Genomic DNA, 24,426 nt, shown 5'->3' on the forward strand with positions numbered 1-24,426 from the left:
TTGTTGGTCATGCTGGGTAGGGTCAGTCAGTACCTTGTTGGTCATGCTGGGTAGGGGCAGTCAGTACCTTGTTGGTCATGCTGGGTAGGGTCAGTCAGTACCTTGTTGGTCATGCTGGGTAGGGTCAGTCAGTACCTTGTGCGTCATGCTGGGTAGGGTCAGTCAGTACCTTGTGCGTCATGCTGGGTAGGGTCAGTCAGTACCTTGTGCGTCATGCTGGGTAGGGTCAGTCAGTACCTTGTGCGTCATGCTGGGTAGGGTCAGTCAGTACCTTGTTGGTCATGCTGGGTAGGGTCAGTCAGTACCTTGTGCGTCATGCTGGGTAGGGTCAGTCAGTACCTTGTGTGTCATGCTGGGTAGGGTCAGTCAGTACCTTGTGTGTCATGCTGGGTAGGGTCAGTCAGTACCTTGTGCGTCATGCTGGGTAGGGTCAGTCAGTACCTTGTGTGTCATGCTGGGTAGGGTCAGTCAGTACCTTGTGTGTCATGCTGGGTAGGGTCAGTCAGTACCTTGTTTGTCATGCTGGGTAGGGTCAGTCAGTACCTTGTGTGTCATGCTGGGTATGGTCAGTCAGTACCTTGTGCGTCATGCTGGGTAGGGTCAGTCAGTACCTTGTTGGTCATGCTGGGTAGGGTCAGTCAGTACCTTGTGCGTCATGCTGGGTAGGGTCAGTCAGTACCTTGTGTGTCATGCTGGGTAGGGTCAGTCAGTACCTTGTGCGTCATGCTGGGTAGGGTCAGTCAGTACCTTGTTGGTCATGCTGGGTAGGGTCAGTCAGTACCTTGTTGGTCATGCTGGGTAGGGTCAGTCAGTACCTTGTGCGTCATGCTGGGTAGGGTCAGTCAGTACCTGTTGGTCATGCTGGGTAGGGTCAGTCAGTACCTTGTGCGTCATGCTGGGTAGGGTCAGTCAGTACCTTGTGCGTCATGCTGGGTAGGGTCAGTCAGTACCTTGTTGGTCATGCTGGGTAGGGTCAGTCAGTACCTTGTGCGTCATGCTGGGTAGGGTCAGTCAGTACCTTGTGTGTCATGCTGGGTAGGGTCAGTCAGTACCTTGTGTGTCATGCTGGGTAGGGTCAGTCAGTACCTTGTGTGTCATGCTGGGTAGGGTCAGTCAGTACCTTGTGTGTCATGCTGGGTAGGGTCAGTCAGTACCTTGTGTGTCATGCTGGGTAGGGTCAGTCAGTACCTTGTGTGTCATGCTGGGTAGGGTCAGTCAGTACCTTGTTGGTCATGCTGGGTAGGGGCAGTCAGTACCTTGTGTGTCATGCTGGGTAGGGTCAGTCAGTACCTTGTTGGTCATGCTGGGTAGGGGCTGCAGGTTGCGTTTCACTAGAGACTCCAGGATGGTGGTTTGGAGAACACCGTAGTCATGTTCAGGGATGGACACGCCAGGGAACAGGTCAGACATGATGCCACTAGAGCAGAGAACATACAAACACACACACACAGAACCGTCATTCGGACAAACACACACTTCAGAGTCTGCAGTAAGGCATCATGAACGTATAACAGTGCAACGTTCTATTCTTCTCCATAGTGCTGTAACATTAGCTGTGGGACACCATTGGTTTGTCTCTGTGTGTGTGTGTGTGTGTGTCAGGGTCTGTGCGTGTTCTCTCACCCAAAGAGCGCGGCATCGTCTGTGAGGAACTTGGGCAGATTGGAGTCTCTCAGAGCCCTGATCAGAACCACGTCTTCACTCAGGTGGGGGTTCTCTCTCTTCAGAGAGCTGCAGGGGATCACACACACACACAATACATTCTCTATAAATATGGGGGTCCCTCTTTCTTCAGAGAGCTGCAGGGGATCACACACACACACAATACATTCTCTATAAATATGGGGGTCCCTCTTTCTTCAGAGAGCTGCAGGGGATCACACACACACACAATACATTCTCTATAAATATGGGGCTCCCTCTCTCTTCAGAGAGCTGCAGGGGATCACACACACACACAATACATTCTCTATAAATATGGGGGTCCCTCTTTCTTCAGAGAGCTGCAGGGGATCACACACACACACACACAATACATTCTCTATAAATATGGGGGTCCCTCTCTTCAGAGAGCCGCAGGGGATCACACACACACACAATACATTCTCTATAAATATGGGGCTCCCTCTCTCTTCAGAGACATTGCATGTCTGAAGGTGTAGTTAACATGGGTCGGGTCAATTCCATTTGAAGTCAAAATCGCATATTTTTTTCAATGAATTTTCAATACAATGAAAAGGATAAGCTATTTACAGTATTTCAAACGTATTTAACTTTAAATCACTTCCTGAATTGACTGACTTCAATTTGGAATCGTCTAAAGGTCACTGAACTGAATACATCACTGGGTCGTCTAAAGGTCACTGAACTGAATACATCACTGGGTCGTCTAAAGGTCACTGTACTGAATACATCACTGGGTCATCTAAAGGTCACTGAACTGAATACATCACTGGGTCGTCTAAAGGTCACTGAACTGAATACATCACTGGGTCATTTAAAGGTCACTGAACTGAATACATCACTGGGTCATCTAAAGGTCACTGAACTGAATACATCACTGGGTCATCTAAAGGTCACTGAACTGAATACATCACTGGGTTATCTAAAGGTCACTGAACTGAATACATCACTGGGTCATCTAAAGGTCGCTGTACTGAATACATCACTGGGTCATCTAAAGGTCACTGAACTGAATACATCACTGGGTCATCTAAAGGTCACTGAACTGAATACATCACTGGGTCATCTAAAGGTCACTGAACTGAATACATCACTGGGTCATCTAAAGGTCACTGAACTGAATACATCACTGGGTCGTCTAAAGGTCGCTGTACTGAATACATCACTGGGTCGTCTAAAGGTCACTGTACTGAATACATCACTGGGTCGTCTAAAGGTCACTGTACTGAATACATCACTGGGTCATCTAAAGGTCACTGAACTGAATACATCACTGGGTCATCTAAAGGTCACTGAACTGAATACATCACTGGGTCATCTAAAGGTCACTGAACTGAATACATCACTGGGTCATCTAAAGGTCGCTGTACTGAATACATCACTGGGTCATCTAAAGGTCACTGTACTGAATACATCACTGGGTCATCTAAAGGTCACTGAACTGAATACATCACTGGGTCGTCTAAAGGTCACTGAACTGAATACATCACTGGGTCGTCTAAAGGTCGCTGTACTGAATACATCACTGGGTCATCTAAAGGTCACTGTACTGAATACATCACTGGGTCATCTAAAGGTCACTGAACTGAATATATCACTGGGTCGTTTAAAGGTCACTGTACTGAATACATCACTGGGTCATCTAAAGGTCACTGAACTGAATACATCACTGGGTCATCTAAAGGTCACTGAACTGAATACATCACTGGGTCATCTAAAGGTCACTGAACTGAATACATCACTGGGTCATCTAAAGGTCACTGAACTGAATACATCACTGGGTCGTCTAAAGGTCACTGTACTGAATACATCACTGGGTCGTCTAAACGTCACTGAACTGAATACATCACTGGGTCGTCTAAAGGTCACTGAACTGAATACATCCCTGGGTCGTCTAAAGGTCACTGAACTGAATACATCACTGGGTCGTCTAAAGGTCACTGAACTGAATACATCACTGGGTCATCTAAAGGTCACTGAACTGAATACATCACTGGGTCATCTAAAGGTCGCTGTACTGAATACATCACTGGGTCATCTAAAGGTCACTGTACTGAATACATCACTGGATCATCTAAAGGTCACTGTACTGAATACATCACTGGGTCATCTAAAGGTCACTGAACTGAATACATCACTGGGTCGTCTAAAGGTCACTGAACTGAATACATCACTGGGTCGTCTAAAGGTCGCTGTACTGAATACATCACTGGGTCATCTAAAGGTCACTGTACTGAATACATCACTGGGTCATCTAAAGGTCACTGTACTGAATACATCACTGGGTCATCTAAAGGTCACTGAACTGAATATATCACTGGGTCGTCTAAAGGTCACTGTACTGAATACATCACTGGGTCATCTAAAGGTCACTGAACTGAATACATCACTGGGTCGTCTAAAGGTCACTGAACTGAATACATCACTGGGTCGTCTAAAGGTCACTGTACTGAATACATCACTGGGTCGTCTAAAGGTCACTGAACTGAATACATCACTGGGTCGTCTAAAGGTCACTGAACTGAATACATCCCTGGGTCGTCTAAAGGTCACTGAACTGAATACATCACTGGGTCATCTAAAGGTCACTGAACTGAATACATCACTTTAAACACACTCACCATCTCTCTTTTACACACAAACACACATGCAGACACACACAGCTTGGTTGGAGGTTGTTAGGTATAAGTAAATTCCTCTACTCTCGTCTCTCTTTTTACTCTGCCTCTCATCCTCCCTCCCTTGTTTCCCAGAGCTCGGCTAATCAAGGTGGAAGATGATTCCCCAGTGGCTGTTCACCAACCCATTCATTAATAATGTGGAGTGCTGTAACACACACACAGGGTGATAATGGCAGGCCCATTACATTGGATTTACAGCTGTAGTAAAAAGTGAATGAGACAGACAGAAGAGGGTGGCTCTAAAGACAGCCAGAGGGCTTGTTACTCACACACCTGTAAAATGAACAGCTCACCCTGTGACAAGACAATAGCTACGTGAGTCAATCTGGGATAAAGCGTGATGGATGGGACAGACAGGGGAAATCACTACCACATCTGGACCAGGAGCGTGATGGATGGAACAGACAGGGGAAATCACTACCACATCTGGACCAGGAGCGTGATGGATGGGACAGACAGGGGAAATCACTACCACATCTGGACCAGGAGCGTGATGGATGGGACAGACAGGGGAAATCACTACCACATCTGGACCAGGAGCGTGATGGATGGGACAGACAGGGGAAATCACTACATCTGGACCAGGAGCATGATGGATGGGACAGACAGGGGAAATCACTACCACATCTGGACCAGGAGCGTGATGGATGGGACAGACAGGGGAAATCACTACATCTGGACCAGGAGCATGATGGATGGGACAGACAGGGGAAATCACTACCACATCTGGACCAGGAGCGTGATGGATGGGACAGACAGGGGAAATCACTACATCTGGACCAGGAGCGTGATGGATGGGACAGACAGGGGAAATCACTACCACATCTGGACCAGGAAGATCTGAATGATGCCAATCATCTTTAATATGATGTTGGTATAGTGTCTCAGTCCTTCCTGTCAGGGAGCTGTCATGTGTCAGTAGACCAGGCAGGATGTCCTATGCTACTATCCTATTCTCTCTGAGTCAGCCCTGCAGAGAGGAAACAAGGCTTTCCCTCGTCTAGTCTGCTCTTCCTGTCACCCTCCTGCACTGTGTCACTCTCAGCTTTGACAATAGGGTCTGTGTCCCAAATGGCACCCTATTCCCTATATAAAGCTGGTCAGAAGTAGTGCACTGCATAGGGAATATGGTGCCATTGGGAACGCTACCCAAGGTTCACATTTGCATAGAACTGCCTGTAAAATGCGTAAGAGTAGAGGGTTCTGGGTAGAGGGTTCTGGGTAGAGGGTTCTGGGTAGAGGGTTCTGGGTAGAGGGGGATCTGTAAACGGCACTATGAGGATAAAACTGAACATCGGTTGAATCTGAATTGTACATAAAGCGACCTTTACCTTGTTTTTTCATAAGCCCAGAAACTGTCAGATACCGGCTTGTGGTTTTGATTGAATAGAGTTCTGTTTTTCTCTCTGTGTCCTATCTGGTCATGACGAGTTCAAAAGTACCTTGTTTTTACCCCCAAAATCTAACAGATACCGGTTTGCAAGTTTGATTGAACAGGGTGGGTACAACGTTGTGTCCTACCCTAGCCCGGTATAGAATAGCACCCCCTGTGGGTCCTACCCTGCCATGACGAGGACAGACTTGACGGCCCTCATGCCGAAGTCGTAGTGGTCCTGTTGAGAAAGCTGCTCAGAACACAGCTTGTACATCTGGGTCATCTTACGGGCCAGCGTCTTACTGGACTCAAAACCCTCAGAGTAGAGGATCACCTAGAGGAGAGAGAGAGAGGTCATCTTACTGGCCAGCGTCTTACTGGACTCAAAACCCTCAGAGTAGAGGATCACCTAGAGGAGAGAGAGAGAGGTCATCATCTGGTCCCGTGTGGCTCAGTTGGTAGAGCATGGCGCTTGCAACGCCAGGGTTGTGGGTTCATTTCCCACGGGGGGACCAGGATGAATATGTATGAACTTTCCAATTTGTAAGTCGCTCTGGATAAGAGCGTCTGCTAAATGACTTAAAATGTAAATGTAAAATCTTACGGGCCAGCGTCTTACTGGACTCAAAACCCTCAGAGTAGAGGATCACCTAGAGGAGAGAGAGAGAGGTCATCTTACGGGCCAGCGTCTTACTGGACTCAAAACCCTCAGAGTAGAGGATCACCTAGAGGAGAAAGAGAGAGGTCATCTTACGGGCCAGCGTCTTATTGGACTCAAAACCCTCAGAGTAGAGGATCACCTAGAGGAGAGAGAGAGAGGTCATCTTACGGGCCAGCGTCTTACTGGACTCAAAACCCTCAGAGTAGAGGATCACCTAGAGGAGAAAGAGAGAGGTCATCTTACGGGCCAGCGTCTTATTGGACTCAAAACCCTCAGAGTAGAGGATCACCTAGAGGAGGAGGATAAGGGGAGGAGAGAATGGAAGCAGGACGGGGAGAAACGGAAGTCAATTATCTGGTCCCCAGCTACAAATGACCACAGCACCGTAACACATCCCCAGCCCCCCAGTTACCTCAGCGATCAGGGCATAGTTGGGCACCATCATGGCTATGGGTCTGAACAGGGCTTTGAGGTTGTCAGGGAGCTCAGTGCGTCCAGCGTAGCCTGGGTTCATAGTGATGAAGGCAGCACATGTCATCACCAGCTTGATCTCTCTGCCCTCAAACATGAACCTGGACAGCTACAAGACAGAGACCACATGACACGGAGGACTAAACCAGGTTGTGAGCATCTACCATCTCGTTTTCTTAGGTAGAGTGGTTATTGGTTATTGGCCAATATACCACGGCTAAGGGCTGTTCTTATGCACGACGCAACGCAGAGTGCCTGGATACAGCCCTTAGCCGTGGTATATTGGTCATATACCACAAACCCAGAGTTGCCTTAATGCTACTATAAACTGGTTATTAACATAATTAGCATAATTAACATAATTTTGTCATACCCGTGGTATACTGTCTCATATACCACGGCTTTCAGCCAATCAGCATTCAGGGCTCGAACCACCCAGTTTCCAAATGTAAAGATATTCTAAAAGGGGAGGGTATACCTTGGCCATCTTGGCATTGCGGATAGTAATGAGTTGCTGGGCGATGACAGACAGCACCTCGATGTCGATGCGGTTAAACTCATCAAAACAGCACCAGGCCCCTGATTGGGCCAGACCACTGAAGAACTTCCCCATCATCTGAAACACAGACAGGTGATTGGTTCAGCAGAGAGCAGGAATATAACAGAATCCTACATTATGAAGAAGATCCACTGCTGTGGTGACACTGTCCCCTAGTGTTAGTGTCTGGGTAAAACAAAGAGAATAGGAGAGAGAGAGACAGAGAGAGAGAAAGAGGGTTAGGATTAGAAGGGGAAAGGAAGAGGGGGAGAGAACAGGATTTCCCAAACTCGGTTTGGTTTTTGCCTTAGCACTACACAGCTGATTGAAATAACCAACTCATCATCAAGCTCTGATTACTTGACTCAGCCGTGCAGTGCTAGGGCAGGACTGAGTTTGGGAAGCCCTGGAATAGAAGGTTCTGTGCTGGTAAGTCTAATCAGTACCTTGTAGTCCAGACCATCAGAACAGTTGAAGACAACACACTGGATGGACAGAGCCTTGGCCAGGTCCTTAGTGGTCTCCGTCTTCCCTGTACCAGCTGGTCCTGCTGGAGCCCCACCAAGGTCTAACTGAAGAGCCCCCATCAGACACAGGTAGCAACGATCCTAGAGACATACAACAGGTTAACCCGTTGTATGTCTCTAGGATCTCTCCATCCATTAACCCGTTGTATGTCTCTCTCTAGGATCTCTCCATCCATTAACCTGTTGTATGTCTCTCTCTAGGATCTCTCCATCCATTAACCTGTTGTATGTCTCTCTCTAGGATCTCTCCATCCATTAACCTGTTGTATGTCTCTAGGATCTCTCCATCCATTAACCCGTTGTATGTCTCTCTCTAGGATCTCTCTAGGGTCTCTCTAGGATCTCTCCATCCATTAACCCGTTGTATCTCTCTAGGATCTCTCCATCCATTAATGGATGGAGAGATCCTAGAGACATACAACGGGTTAATGGATGGAGAGATCCTAGAGACATACAACGGGTTAATGGATGGAGAGATCCTAGAGACATACAATGGGTTAATGGATGGAGAGATCCTAGAGACATACAATGGGTTAATGGATGGAGAGATCCTAGAGACATGCAATGGGTTAATGGATGGAGAGATCCTAGAGAGATACAATGGGTTAATGGATGGAGAGATCCTAGAGACATACAATGGGTTAATGGATGGAGAGATCCTAGAGACATACAATGGGTTAATGGATGGAGAGATCCTAGAGACATACAATGGGTTAATGGATGGAGAGATCCTAGAGACATACAATGGGTTAATGGATGGAGAGATCCTAGAGAGATCCTAGAGAGATCCTAGAGAGAGACATACAACGGGTTAATGGATGGAGAGATCCTAGAGACATACAATGGGTTAATGGATGGAGAGATCCTAGAGACATACAACGGGTTAACCCGTTGTGTCTCTCTCTCTAGGATCTCTCCATCCATTAACCCGTTGTGTCTCTCTCTCTAGGATCTCTCCACCCATTAACCCGTTGTATGTCTCTCTCTAGGATCTCTCTAGGATCTCTCCATCCATTAATGGGTGGAGAGATCCTAGAGAGACACAACGGGTTTGTGGAATTTCTTTCTTTCTTAATGCATTTGAGCTAATCAGTTGTGATGTGACAAGGTAGGGGTGGTATACAGAAGACAGCCCTATTTGGTAAAATACCAAGTCCATATTATGGCAAGAACAGCTCAAATAAGCAAAGAGAAATGACAGTCCATCATTACTTTAAGACATGAAGGTCAGTCAATGCGGAAAATGTCAAGAACTTTCAAAGTTTCTTCAAGTTCAGTCGCAAAAACCATCAAGGCAATGATGAAACTGGTTCTCATGAGGACCGCCACAGGAAAGGAAGACCCAGAATTACCTCTGCTGCAGAGGATAAGTTCATTAGTTACCAGCCTCAGAAATTGCAGCCCAAATAGATGCTTCACAGAGTTCAAGTAACAGACATCTCAACATCAACTGTTCAGAGGAGACTGTGTGAATCAGGCCTTTGTGGTCAAATTGCTGCAAACAAACAACTACTAAAGGACACCAATAAGAAGAAGAGACTTGCTTGGGCCAAGAAACACGAGCAATGGACATTAGACCGGTGGAAATCTGTCCTTTGGTCTGATGACTCCAAATATGAGATTTTTGGTTCCAACCGCCGTGTCTTTGCGAGACACAGAGTAGGTGAACGGATGATCTCCGCATGTGTGGTTCCCACCGTGAAGCATGGAGGAGGTGGTGTAATGGTGTGGGGGTGCTTCGCTGGTGATAATGTCAGTGATTTATTTAGAATTCAAGGCACACTTAACCAGCATGGCTACCACAGCATTCTGCAGCGATATGCCATCCCATCTGGTTTGCGCTTAGTGGGAATATCATTTGATTTTCAACAGGACATTGACCCAACACACCTCCAGGCTGTGTAAGGGATATTTGACCAAGAAGGAGAGTGATGGAGTGCTGCATCAGATAACCTGGCCTCCACAATCACCTGACCTCAACCCAATTGAGATGGTTTGGGATGAGTTGGACCGCAGAGTGAAGGAAAAGCGGCCAACAAGTTTTCAGCATATGTAGGGACTCCTTCAAGACTGTTGGAAAAGCATTCCAGGTGAAGCTGGTTGAGAGAATGCCAAGAGTGGGCAAAGCTGTCATCAAGGCAAAGGGTGGCTACTTTAAAGAATCTCAAAAATAAAATAGATTTTGATTTGTTTAACTTTAAGACACGGGGGAACATGGCATGTTAATCAAGGCATCCTGACACGTATTTCCCCATGCAGTGCTTTTCAAATAGATGTCTGATGAGCAAAAATGTCCCGAAGCGCGGGCGAGCGCACACACACACAAAGACAATCATGCACAGAAGGATACCATCTGCAATGTCTTAGACTGTTGCTTTGATACATTGTTTGTTACTGTCTTGAGTGTGTGTGTGTGTTTTACCGTGAGTGGGGTGATGACGAGGCGAGGGCAGGCCCCCAGGTATTCATATCCATAGATGTAGGTGGACAGAGCCATCCTGGCCACACAGTTATCTAGATCCAAGTCCCAGTAGTAACGCAGCTGCCTCTGCCACTCAAAGTTACTGCTGGAGTCAACCTATATATATATATATATATATATATATATATATATATATATATATATATATATATATATATATATACACACACACACACACACACACACAGACACACACACACACACACACACACACACACACACACACACACACACACACACACACACACACACACACAGAGCCTTGGTCACTAATCAAGGGATAAGGTCAAATAAACAGGACATAAACTGTTATTTTTTGTTCAGACAAGTTGGATTTATGTAAAACAATATTTTTTGAATGAACTACACTTCCCATGATGCAGTGGGTGGTGTGCAGGCCTACAGTACCTTCCGGGCCACGAGGTCTGTGACAATGTCCCTGGCATGCACGTCTACAGTGATGAGAGCTGTGATGATGTTACGGTGCAGGTTGGGGAGTTGGCCTCGAACCAGGGCTGCCAGGGCATTCAGCCTCTATAGACAGACAGACCGATACATAGACAGACAGACAAGTAGGGAGGGAGGCAGGCAGACAGACAGACAAGCAGACAGACAAGCAGACAGACAAGCAGACAGACACGTAAGCACCAGGAGAATCATCAAAAAACGACAGTATTTCTATGAAGATAAATATCTCTGTTCCAAGGTGTTGTCACCACTGTAGGCTGTTAAAACAGGCATTGTGGACGGTCGTACATCAATGTTGACATATTCAAAGTCCTGCAGGGCCATGAAGTGGTCGTGGTCTCCCTCCAGACAGCCATCCAGGTCTCTGCACCACATCAACTGACTGATGGTTAGCACCACCTGGTGGACACAGAGGAACACTGCAGCTGGACATTAACCTATTACAGACACCAGGTTTACAACACATGAGAATCATACAATAGGAATTCATTAATTTCCTCAGAGGCAACCCAACTACTCCTGTTCTTTGCTCTGGTAGTCAGCGATGGAGGTTAGTGTGTGTGTGTGTGTGTGTGTGTGTGTGTGTGTGTGTGTGTGTGTGTGTGTGTGTGTGTGTGTGTGTGTGTGTGTGTGTGTGTGTGTGTGTGTGTGTGTGTACCTATGAGGGGTGTCCAGCCACCACCCACTCCTCTCGTTCTTTGCTCTGGTAGTCAGCGATGGAGGTTAGTGTGTGTGTGTGTGTGTGTGTGTGTGTGTGTGTGTGTGTGTGTGTGTGTGTGTGTGTGTGTGTGTGTGTGTGTGTGTGTGTGTGTGTACCTGTGAGGGGTGTCCAGCCACCACCCACTCCTCTCGTTCTTTGCTCTGGTAGTCAGCGATGGAGGTTAGTGTGTGTGTGTGTGTGTGTGTGTGTGTGTGTGTGTGTGTGTGTGTGTGTGTGTGTGTGTGTGTGTGTGTGTGTGTGTGTGTGTGTGTGTGTGTGTGTGTGTACCTGTGAGGGGTGTCCAGCCACCACCCACTCCTCTCGTTCTTTGCTCTGGTAGTCAGCGATGGAGGTTAGTGTGTGTGTGTGTGTGTGTGTGTGTGTGTGTGTGTGTGTGTGTGTGTGTGTGTGTGTGTGTGTGTGTGTGTGTGTGTGTGTGTGTGTGTGTACCTGTGAGGGGTGTCCAGCCACCACCCACTCCTCTCGTTCTTTGCTCTGGTAGTCAGCGATGGAGGCCTTGCTGAGGCGACGGAGGGAAGAGAACATGGCCTCCTCTACTTTCCCCAGCCAGTCCTCTACGTTACCACGCGCCTTCAGACCTTTAGCCAGGCCCACCTACACACACACAGGATGAACACACACAAATACACACACGCCAAATATTGTAATGGGAGTCGAGGATAATATTTCATTAAAAACTTTGTTACGTTGCTCTTGACATCTCAAGATCCATCTCCAGTGACAATGAAATAATCGACAGAGAGAAAGACAGGCCGGTCTCCTCTCCATCAGGTGAGACCATGTCCAGTATATTACATACCTCCTCTCCTTCAGGTGAGACCATGTCCAGTATATTACCTACCTTCTCTCCTTCAGGTGAGACCATGTCCAGTATATTACATACCTCCTCTCCTTCAGGTGAGACCATGTCCAGTATATTACCTACCTCCTCTCCTTCAGGTGAGACCATGTCCAGTATATTACATACCTCCTCTCCTTCAGGTGAGACCATGTCCAGTATATTACCTACCTCCTCTCCTTCAGGTGAGACCATGTCCAGTATATTACCTACCTTCTCTCCTTCAGGTGAGACCATGTCCAGTATATTACCTACCTTCTCTCTCAGGTGAGACCATGACCAGTATATTACATACCTCCTCTCCTTCAGGTGAGACCATGTCCAGTATATTACCTACCTCCTCTCCTTCAGGTGAGACCATGTCCAGTATATTACATACCTCCTCTCCTTCAGGTGAGACCATGTCCAGTATATTACATACCTCCTCTCCTTCAGGTGAGACCATGTCCAGTATATTACATACCTCCTCTCCTTCAGGTGAGACCATGACCAGTATATTACCTACCTTCTCTCCTTCAGGTGAGACCATGTCCAGTATATTACATACCTCCTCTCCTTCAGGTGAGACCATGTCCAGTATATTACCTACCTTCTCTCCTTCAGGTGAGACCATGTCCAGTATATTACATACCTCCTCTCCTTCAGGTGAGACCATGTCCAGTATATTACCTACCTTCTCTCCTTCAGGTGAGACCATGACCAGTATATTACCTACCTCCTCTCCTTCAGGTGAGACCATGACCAGTATATTACCTACCTTCTCTCCTTTCTTGTGAGACCATGACTAGTATATTACCTACCTTCTCTCTCAGGTGAGACCATGACCAGTATATTACCTACCTCCTCTCCTTCAGGTGAGACCATGACCAGTATATTACCTACCTCCTCTCTCTCAGGTGAGACCATGTCCAGTATATTACCTACCTTCTCTCTCTCAGGTGAGACCATGACCAGTATATTACCTACCTCCTCTCCTTCAGGTGAGACCATGACCAGTATATTACCTACCTTCTCTCTCAGGTGAGACCATGACCAGTATATTACCTACCTCCTCTCCTTCAGGTGAGACCATGACCAGTATATTACCTACCTCCTCTCTCTCAGGTGAGACCATGTCCAGTATATTACCTACCTTCTCTCTCTCAGGTGAGACCATGACCAGTATATTACCTACCTTCTCTCTCTCAGGTGAGACCATGACCAGTATATTACCTACCTTCTCTCTCTCAGGTGAGACCATGACCAGTATATTACCTACCTTCTCTCCTTCAGGTGAGACCATGTCCAGTATATTACCTACCTTCTCTCTCTCAGGTGAGACCATGTCCAGTATATTACCTACCTTCTCTCTCTCAGGTGAGACCATGACCAGTATATTACCTACCTCCTCTCTCTCAGGTGAGACCATGACCAGTATATTACCTACCTTCTCTCTCTCAGGTGAGACCATGACCAGTATATTACCTACCTCCTCTCCTTCAGGTGAGATCCTGACCAGTATATTACCTACCTTCTCTCTCTCAGGTGAGACCATGTCCAGTATATTACCTACCTCCTCTCCTTCAGGTGAGATCCTGACCAGTATATTACCTACCTTCTCTCTCTCAGGTGAGACCATGACCAGTATATTACCTACCTTCTCTCCTTCAGGTGAGACCATGACCAGTATATTACCTACCTTCTCTCCTTCAGGTGAGACCATGACCAGTATATTACCTACCTTCTCTCTCTCAGGTGAGACCATGACCAGTATATTACCTACCTTCTCTCCTTCAGGTGAGACCATGACCAGTATATTACCTACGTTCTCTCCTTTAGGTGAGACCATGACCAGTATATTACCTACCTTCTCTCCTTCAGGTGAGACCATGGCCAGTATATTACCTACCTTCTCTCCTTCAGGTGAGACCATGACCAGTATATTACCTACCTTCTCTCCTTCAGGTGAGACCATGACCAGTATATTACCTACCTTCTCTCCTTCAGGTGAGACCATGAGCAGTATATTACCTACCTTCTCTCCTTCAGGTGAGACCATGACCAGTATATTACCTACCTTCTCTCCTTCAGGTGAGACCATGTCCAGTCTATTACCTACCTTCTCTCTCTCAGGTGAGACCATGACCAGTATATTACCTACCTTCTCTCTCTCAGGTGAGACCATGACCAGTATATTACCTACCTCCTCTCTCTCAGGTGAGACCATGGCCAGTATATTACCTACCTTCTCTCCTTCAGGTGAGACCATGACCAGTATATTACCTACCGTCTCTCCTTCAGGTGAGACCATGACCAGTATATTACCTACCTTCTCTCTCTCAGGTGAGACCATGACCAGTATATTACCTACCTCCTCTCGCTCAGGTGAGACCATGTCCAGTATATTACCTACCTTCTCTCTCTCAGGTGAGACCATGACCAGTATATTACCTACCTTCTCTCTCTCAGGTGAGACCATGACCAGTATATTACCTACCTTCTCTCTCTCAGGTGAGACCATGACCAGTATATTACCTACCTCCTCTCGCTCAGGTGAGACCATGTCCAGTGTTTTACCTACCTTCTCTCCTTCAGGTGAGACCATGACCAGTATATTACCTACCTTCTCTCTCTCAGGTGAGACCATGACCAGTGTATTACCTACCTTCTCTCCTTCAGGTGAGACCATGACCAGTATATTACCTACCTTCTCTCTCTCAGGTGAGACCATGACCAGTGTATTACCTACCTTCTCTCTCAGGTGAGACCATGACCAGTGTATTACCTACCTCCTCTCCTTCAGGTGAGACCATGACCAGTATATTACCTACCTTCTCTCTCTCAGGTGAGACCATGACCAGTATATTACCTACCTTCTCTCCTTCAGGTGAGACCATGACCAGTATATTACCTACCTTCTCTCTCTCAGGTGAGACCATGTCCAGTATATTACCTACCATCTCTCCTTCAGGTGAGACCATGTCCAGTATATTACTTACCTTCTCTCTCTCAGGTGAGACCATGTCCAGTATATTACCTACCTTCTCTCCTTCAGGTGAGACCATGTCCAGTATATTACCTACCATCTCTCCTTCAGGTGAGACCAAGTCCAGTATATTACCTACCTTCTCTCTCTCAGGTGAGACCATGACCAGTATATTACCTACCCTCTCTCTCTCAGGTGAGACCATGACCAGTATATTACCTACCTCCTCTCGCTCAGGTGAGACCATGTCCAGTGTATTACCTACCTTCTCTCTCTCAGGTGAGACCATGACCAGTATATTACCTACCTCCTCTCCTTCAGGTGAGACCATGACCAGTATATTACCTACCTCCTCTCTCTCAGGTGAGACCATGTCCAGTATATTACCTACCTTCTCTCTCTCAGGTGAGACCATGACCAGTATATTACCTACCTTCTCTCTCTCAGGTGAGACCATGACCAGTATATTACCTACCTTCTCTCTCTCAGGTGAGACCATGACCAGTATATTACCTACCTTCTCTCCTTCAGGTGAGACCATGTCCAGTATATTACCTACCTTCTCTCCTTCAGGTGAGACCATGTCCAGTATATTACCTACCTTCTCTCTCTCAGGTGAGACCATGACCAGTATATTACCTACCTCCTCTCTCTCAGGTGAGACCATGACCAGTATATTACCTACCTTCTCTCTCTCAGGTGAGACCATGACCAGTATATTACCTACCTCCTCTCCTTCAGGTGAGATCCTGACCAGTATATTACCTACCTTCTCTCTCTCAGGTGAGACCATGTCCAGTATATTACCTACCTCCTCTCCTTCAGGTGAGATCCTGACCAGTATATTACCTACCTTCTCTCCTTCAGGTGAGACCATGACCAGTATATTACCTACCTTCTCTCCTTCAGGTGAGACCATGACCAGTATATTACCTACCTTCTCTCCTTCAGGTGAGACCATGACCAGTATATTACCTACCTTCTCTCTCTCAGGTGAGACCATGACCAGTATATTACCTACCTTCTCTCCTTCAGGTGAGACCATGACCAGTATATTACCTACGTTCTCTCCTTTAGGTGAGACCATGACCAGTATATTACCTACCTTCTCTCCTTCAGGTGAGACCATGGCCAGTATATTACCTACCTTCTCTCCTTCAGGTGAGACCATGACCAGTATATTACCTACCTTCTCTCCTTCAGGTGAGACCATGACCAGTATATTACCTACCTTCTCTCCTTCAGGTGAGACCATGAGCAGTATATTACCTACCTTCTCTCCTTCAGGTGAGACCATGACCAGTATATTACCTACCTTCTCTCCTTCAGGTGAGACCATGTCCAGTCTATTACCTACCTTCTCTCTCTCAGGTGAGACCATGACCAGTATATTACCTACCTTCTCTCTCTCAGGTGAGACCATGACCAGTATATTACCTACCTCCTCTCTCTCAGGTGAGACCATGGCCAGTATATTACCTACCTTCTCTCCTTCAGGTGAGACCATGACCAGTATATTACCTACCGTCTCTCCTTCAGGTGAGACCATGACCAGTATATTACCTACCTTCTCTCTCTCAGGTGAGACCATGACCAGTATATTACCTACCGTCTCTCCTTCAGGTGAGACCATGACCAGTATATTACCTACCTTCTCTCTCTCAGGTGAGACCATGACCAGTATATTACCTACCTTCTCTCTCTCAGGTGAGACCATGACCAGTATATTACCTACCTCCTCTCTCTCAGGTGAGACCATGACCAGTATATTACCTACCTCCTCTCTCTCAGGTGAGACCATGACCAGTATATTACCTACCTTCTCTCCTTCAGGTGAGACCATGACCAGTATATTACCTACCTTCTCTCTCTCAGGTGAGACCATGACCAGTATATTACCTACCGTCTCTCCTTCAGGTGAGACCATGACCAGTATATTACCTACCTTCTCTCTCTCAGGTGAGACCATGACCAGTATATTACCTACCGTCTCTCCTTCAGGTGAGACCATGACCAGTATATTACCTACCTTCTCTCTCTCAGGTGAGACCATGACCAGTATATTACCTACCTTCTCTCTCTCAGGTGAGACCATGACCAGTATATTACCTACCTCCTGTCTCTCAGGTGAGACCATGACCAGTATATTACCTACCTCCTCTCTCTCAGGTGAGACCATGACCAGTATATTACCTACCTTCTCTCCTTCAGGTGAGACCATGACCAGTATATTACCTACCTCCTCTCTCTCAGGTGAGACCATGACCAGTATATTACCTACCTTGTCTCTCTCAGGTGAGACCATGACCAGTATATTACCTACCTTCTCTCCTTCAGGTGAGACCATGGCCAGTATATTACCTACCTTCTCTCCTTCAGGTGAGACCATGACCAGTATATTACCTACCGTCTCTCCTTCAGGTGAGACCATGACCAGTATATTACCTACCTTCTCTCTCTCAGGTGAGACCATGACCAGTATATTACCTACCTTCTCTCTCTCAGGTGAGACCATGACCAGTATATTACCTACCTCCTCTCGCTCAGGTGAGACCATGTCCAGTGTTTTACCTACCTTCTCTCCTTCAGGTGAGACCATGACCAGTATATTACCTACCTTCTCTCTCTCAGGTGAGACCATGACCAGTGTATTACCTACCTTCTCTCTCAGGTGAGACCATGACCAGTGTATTACCTACCTCCTCTCCTTCAGGTGAGACCATGACCAGTATATTACCTACCTTCTCTCTCTCAGGTGAGACCATGACCAGTATATTACCTACCTTCTCTCCTTCAGGTGAGACCATGACCAGTATATTACCTACCTTCTCTCTCTCAGGTGAGACCATGTCCAGTATATTACCTACCATCTCTCCTTCAGGTGAGACCATGTCCAGTATATTACTTACCTTCTCTCTCTCAGGTGAGACCATGTCCAGTATATTACCTACCTTCTCTCCTTCAGGTGAGACCATGTCCAGTATATTACCTACCATCTCTCCTTCAGGTGAGACCAAGTCCAGTATATTACCTACCTTCTCTCTCTCAGGTGAGACCATGACCAGTATATTACCTACCCTCTCTCTCTCAGGTGAGACCATGACCAGTATATTACCTACCTCCTCTCGCTCAGGTGAGACCATGTCCAGTGTATTACCTACCTTCTCTCTCTCAGGTGAGACCATGACCAGTATATTACCTACCTTCTCTCTCTCAGGTGAGACCATGTCCAGTATATTACCTACCATCTCTCCTTCAGGTGAGACCATGACAAGTATATTACCTACCTTCTCTCCTTCAGGTGAGACCATGACCAGTATATTACCTACCTCCTCTCTCTCAGGTGAGACCATGACCAGTATATTACCTACCTTCTCACTCTCAGGTGAGATCCTGACCAGTATATTACCTACCTTCTCTCTCTCAGGTGAGACCATGACCAGTATATTACCTACCTTCTCTCCTTCAGGTGAGACCATGACCAGTATATTACCTACCTTCTCTCCTTCAGGTGAGACCATGACCAGTATATTACCTACCTTCTCTCCTTCAGGTGAAACCATGGCCAGAATGTCGTTGCTGTAGACCTTCTCCTGCTCTCCGTCTGCAGGCTGCGTTGTCATGGCGCCGGGGGGCGGAGGGGGCAGCAGGGCGAACTCCAGGCGGGCGATAGCATCAAAACACTTCCTGAGGTGGGGCTGAACGGCCTGGGGGTTCCTGGTCTGAGCCAAGATCTCCAGGAGCTCATCGTTGGACAGGAAGTAGAACCTGGGAACCGAGAGACTTGATTCATGAAGTGGTTTCCAACATTTCACCACAGGGAACATCACAACACAGTGAGACATGACATCAGCAGATATAGAACCATTAACCAAGTGGTTAAGACGGTGACCACCAATCCAGCAGAGTACCTGGGGAAGATGACTCTCTTGGACTCCAGCTAGGCCTCCAGACACTTCTGGATCTGGTCTAGAGAAACATGCAGACAGTACCTGGGGAAGATGACTCTCTTGGACTCCAGCTAGGCCTCCAGACACTTCTGGATCTGGTCTAGAGAAACATGCAGACAGTACCTGGGGAAGATGACTCTCTTGGACTCCAGCTAGGCCTCCAGACACTTCTGGATCTGGTCTAGAGAAACATGCAGACAGTACCTGGGGAAGATGACTCTCTTGGACTCCAGGTAGGCCTCCAGACACTTCTGGATCTGGTCTAGAGAAACATGCAGACAGTACCTGGGGAAGATGACTCTCTTGGACTCCAGCTAGGCCTCCAGACACTTCTGGATCTGGTCTAGAGAAACATGCAGACAGTACCTGGGGAAGATGACTCTCTTGGACTCCAGCTAGGCCTCCAGACACTTCTGGATCTGGTCTAGAGAAACATGCAGACAGTACCTGGGGAAGATGACTCTCTTGGACTCCAGGTAGGCCTCCAGACACTTCTGGATCTGGTCTAGAGAAACATGCAGACAGTACCTGGGGAAGATGACTCTCTTGGACTCCAGGTAGGCCTCCAGACACTTCTGGATCTGGTCTAGAGAAACATGCAGACAGTACCTGGGGAAGATGACTCTCTTGGACTCCAGGTAGGCCTCCAGACACTTCTGGATCTGGTCTAGAGAAACATGCAGACAGTACCTGGGGAAGATGACTCTCTTGGACTCCAGGTAGGCCTCCAGACACTTCTGGATCTGGTCTAGAGAAACATGCAGACAGTACCTGGAGAAGATGACTCTCTTGGACTCCAGGTAGGCCTCCAGACACTTCTGGATCTGGTCTAGAGAAACATGCAGACAGTACCTGGGGAAGATGACTCTCTTGGACTCCAGGTAGGCCTCCAGACACTTCTGGATCTGGTCTAGAGAAACATGCAGACAGTACCTGGGGAAGATGACTCTCTTGGACTCCAGGTAGGCCTCCAGACACTTCTGGATCTGGTCTAGAGAAACATGCAGACAGTACCTGGGGAAGATGACTCTCTTGGACTCCAGCTAGGCCTCCAGACACTTCTGGATCTGGTCTAGAGAAACATGCAGACAGTACCTGGGGAAGATGACTCTCTTGGACTCCAGGTAGGCCTCCAGACACTTCTGGATCTGGTCTAGAGAAACATGCAGACAGTACCTGGAGAAGATGATTCTCTTGGACTCCAGGTAGGCCTCCAGACACTTCTGGATCTGGTCTAGAGAAACATGCAGACAGTACCTGGGGAAGATGACTCTCTTGGACTCCAGGTAGGCCTCCAGACACTTCTGGATCTGGTCTAGAGAAACATGCAGACAGTACCTGGGGAAGATGACTCTCTTGGACTCCAGGTAGGCCTCCAGACACTTCTGGATCTGGTCTAGAGAAACATGCAGACAGTACCTGGAGAAGATGACTCTCTTGGACTCCAGGTAGGCCTCCAGACACTTCTGGATCTGGTCTAGAGAAACATGCAGACAGTACCTGGGGAAGATGACTCTCTTGGACTCCAGGTAGGCCTCCAGACACTTCTGGATCTGGTCTAGAGAAACATGCAGACAGTACCTGGGGAAGATGACTCTCTTGGACTCCAGGTAGGCCTCCAGACACTTCTGGATCTGGTCTAGAGAAACATGCAGACAGTACCTGGGGAAGATGACTCTCTTGGACTCCAGGTAGGCCTCCAGACACTTCTGGATCTGGTCTAGAGAAACATGCAGACAGTACCTGGGGAAGATGACTCTCTTGGACTCCAGGTAGGCCTCCAGACACTTCTGGATCTGGTCTAGAGAAACATGCAGACAGTACCTGGGGAAGATGACTCTCTTGGACTCCAGGTAGGCCTCCAGACACTTCTGGATCTGGTCTAGTAGGGCGTTGTTGTTCTGGAACATCTCCAGCAGACCTGTAGAGACAAAGACAACAGGGGAGGGGGGTGGTGTGTGTGATTACCTCTCTCTCTCGCTGAGTGTGTGAGTGTGTGTGATTACCTCTCTCTGTGTGTGTGAGTGTGTGAGTGAGAGAGAGAGTTAGTTACCTGGCTGTGTAGCAGCCCTCAGAGCATTGGGAAGCCTGTTGACCTTCCTCATAATCTCCTTCCAGGACTTGTCCACCTGGAGGAACATCTTGGCCTCAGCAGGAAGCTGTCTCTGGATGTCTGGCGCACTGAAGATACTCTCCAGGTACAGCCAGTTACGCTGACACGTCAGCCACTCTTCCTACAGGAGGAGGGAGGGAGAGGGAGGGATGGAGGTAGAGAGGTTATATTCTGGAGCACTGAAGATACTCTGCAGGTACAGCCAGAGAGAGAAAGAAAGAAAGAAAGACAACAAAATAACAAAATGAAGAGAGAGAGAGAGAGAGAGAGAGAGAGAGAGAGAGAGAGAGAGAGAGAGAGAGAGAGAGAGAGAGAGAGAGAGAGTGAGAGAGAGAAGTAAATCAGTGAGAGAAAGAGGGTTAGGATTAGAAGGGTAGAGGGGGAGAGAATTACCTAGCATTTGATACATGACCATTAGGCGTATAAAACAGCATCATCACACAGTACCATCCATTGGATTTGGTCTGACACTAGTCTCTCACCTAGAGTTGAACCAAAACAGTAAATGAATGTGATTGATCTCGGTCTCACCAGTGTCTGGCTGAAGAGGTTTAGCTGCCTCTGCCACTCGTCTACTCTGGTCTTGATGGGGCCGACGTAGCGAGAGGACGCCACCGTGGCCATGTTGATGGTACTGTCATCCAGCAGCACCTGAATGTCATCAGTTCCTCCCAGGATGAACAGGTCTTTAGACTCCCGGTGGGAGAGAACCGGAAACTCCGTGGTCTTCCAGGAATCCTCAACCTACACAGTGGGGTTGAGTTTAGACAATAAGAATTACAGGAAGTAGAACTGCAACATGGAATCTCTTCATGTTCTTCCTGGGTCTTTCCTACCTTTTTAAGGATGGTCTCCAGTGATGCCTCTCCTGAAGCCTGTCCTGACACCTGCAAGAGAAGAACCAGACTGGGTCAAACACTGTACTGCTTCTGCTTGACCTGGTTTACCTGCTACAACGGAATAGCTACATACAACTACATCAACAGGTCTGTAGTTGGTACCTCCTGTATGTCCATGTCATAGCAGAGGGTGGGTGGTACCTCCTGTATGTCCATGTCATAGCAGAGGGTGGGTGTTACCTCCTGTATGTCCATGTCATAGCAGAGGGTGGGTGTTACCTCCTGTATGTCCATGTCATAGCAGAGGGTGGGTGTTACCTCCTGTATGTCCATGTCATAGCAGAGGGTGGGTGTTACCTCCTGTATGTCCATGTCATAGCAGAGGGTGGGTGTTACCTCCTGTATGTCCATGTCATAGCAGAGGGTGGGTGTTACCTCCTGTATCGCTTCGCTGTAGCTGAAGATGTTGAGTTCCTCTAGAGAGGCCAGAGTTTGAGGTTCCTCCAGGAGACTGGCCTCTATGATGGCCTCCAGAATCTCCCAGTGCCTGCCCTTTAGACACGGGTTACGCAGGTCTGTGATCACTGGCAGCTGGAGGGAGAAAACACACACACCTTACACTCACACACAGCCAGGTAACACACACACTGAGTGTACAGAACATTAGCAACACCCTCCTAATATTGAGTTGCACCCCCTTTCGCCCTCAGAACAGCCTCAATTCGTCGGGCATGGACTCTACAAGGTGTTGAAAGTGTTCTACAGGGATGCTGGCCCATGTTGACTCCAATGCTTCCCACAGTTGTGTCAAGATGGCTGGATGTCCTTTGGTTGGTGGACCATTCTTGATACACACGGGAAACTGTTGAGGGTGAAAAACCCAGCAGCGTTGCAGTTCTTACACACTCAAACCAGTGTGCCTGGAACCTACTACCATACCCTGTTCAAAGGCACTTCAATCTTTAGTCTTGCCCATTCACCCTCTGAATGGCACACATACACAATCCATGTCTCAATTGTCTCAAGGCTTAAAAATCCTTCTTTAACCCGTCTCCTCCCCTTCATCTACACTGATTGAAGTGGATTGAAGTGACATCAATAAGGGATCATAGTTTTCACCTGGATTCACCTGGTCAGTCTGTGTCATAGAAAGAGCAGGTGTTCCTAATGGTTTGTACATGCATGCATATACAGTATATTACAGACTGTAACAAAAAACACCTTCTGTCACACATCATATCGACATCAACTGGAGAGAATCATCCTACACAACACACATCATACCTTCTCCCTCATGCCCTCAACGTGCTCTTTGAGTCGTGGAACCACACTGTTGGGTGGCAGGCCTTTCTCCAGCTGGTTCACACACTTGGCATACTTATTGACCTGGGCACTCAGAGTCTCTGGGTCCAACTCCTCAAACTTACACTGGGAGGGAGAGAAGGGCAGGTGGAGGATACTACTGTTATTACAAACACTGAGAAGACAGGTGGAGTATACTACTGTTATTACAAACACTGGGAAGACAGGTGGAGTATACTACTGTTATTACATACACTGAGAAGACAGGTGGAGTATACTACTGTTATTACATACACTGAGAAGACAGGTGGAGTATACTACTGTTATTACATACACTGGGAAGACATGTGGAGTATACTACTGTTATTACATACACTGAGAAGACAGGTGGAGTATACTACTGTTATTACATACACTGGGAAGACATGTGGAGTATACTACTGTTATTACATACACTGAGAAGACAGGTGGAGTATACTACTGTTATTACATACACTGAGAAGACAGGTGGAGTATACTACTGTTATTACATACACTGAGAAGGCAGGTGGAGGATACGACTGTTATTACATACACTGGGAAGACATGTGGAGTATACTACTGTTATTACATACACTGAGAAGACAGGTGGAGTATACTACTGTTATTACATACACTGAGAAGACAGGTGGAGTATACTACTGTTATTACATACACTGGGAAGACATGTGGAGTATACTACTGTTATTACATACACTGAGAAGACAGGTGGAGTATACTACTGTTATTACATACACTGAGAAGGCAGGTGGAGGATACGACTGTTATTACAT

General features: G+C 47.3%; 1 protein-coding gene across 1 annotated transcript in view; it reads right to left on the minus strand.

Moving 5' to 3' along the window:
• dnah6 (dynein, axonemal, heavy chain 6) overlaps window positions 1–24,426 on the minus strand; it is a 168,135-nt gene that overhangs the window by 109,058 nt on the left and 34,651 nt on the right. Inside the window, exons 9-25 of the mRNA XM_038999073.1 lie at window positions 23,597–23,740; window positions 22,748–22,903; window positions 22,310–22,360; window positions 22,005–22,217; window positions 21,414–21,594; window positions 21,185–21,281; window positions 18,950–19,178; window positions 12,037–12,201; window positions 11,175–11,285; window positions 10,827–10,952; window positions 10,359–10,514; window positions 7,856–8,017; window positions 7,350–7,487; window positions 6,813–6,980; window positions 5,925–6,073; window positions 1,624–1,731; window positions 1,291–1,417 (exon numbers count right to left, since the gene is read on the minus strand). Of these exons, the coding sequence (XP_038855001.1) occupies window positions 1,291–1,417; window positions 1,624–1,731; window positions 5,925–6,073; window positions 6,813–6,980; window positions 7,350–7,487; window positions 7,856–8,017; window positions 10,359–10,514; window positions 10,827–10,952; window positions 11,175–11,285; window positions 12,037–12,201; window positions 18,950–19,178; window positions 21,185–21,281; window positions 21,414–21,594; window positions 22,005–22,217; window positions 22,310–22,360; window positions 22,748–22,903; window positions 23,597–23,740 (2,481 nt within the window). The remainder of the gene's footprint in view (window positions 1–1,290; window positions 1,418–1,623; window positions 1,732–5,924; window positions 6,074–6,812; window positions 6,981–7,349; window positions 7,488–7,855; window positions 8,018–10,358; window positions 10,515–10,826; window positions 10,953–11,174; window positions 11,286–12,036; window positions 12,202–18,949; window positions 19,179–21,184; window positions 21,282–21,413; window positions 21,595–22,004; window positions 22,218–22,309; window positions 22,361–22,747; window positions 22,904–23,596; window positions 23,741–24,426) is intronic.

The sequence above is a fragment of the Salvelinus namaycush genome, chromosome 8 (genome assembly GCF_016432855.1).
Source record: "Salvelinus namaycush isolate Seneca chromosome 8, SaNama_1.0, whole genome shotgun sequence".
NCBI classification, from domain to species: domain Eukaryota; kingdom Metazoa; phylum Chordata; class Actinopteri; order Salmoniformes; family Salmonidae; genus Salvelinus; species Salvelinus namaycush.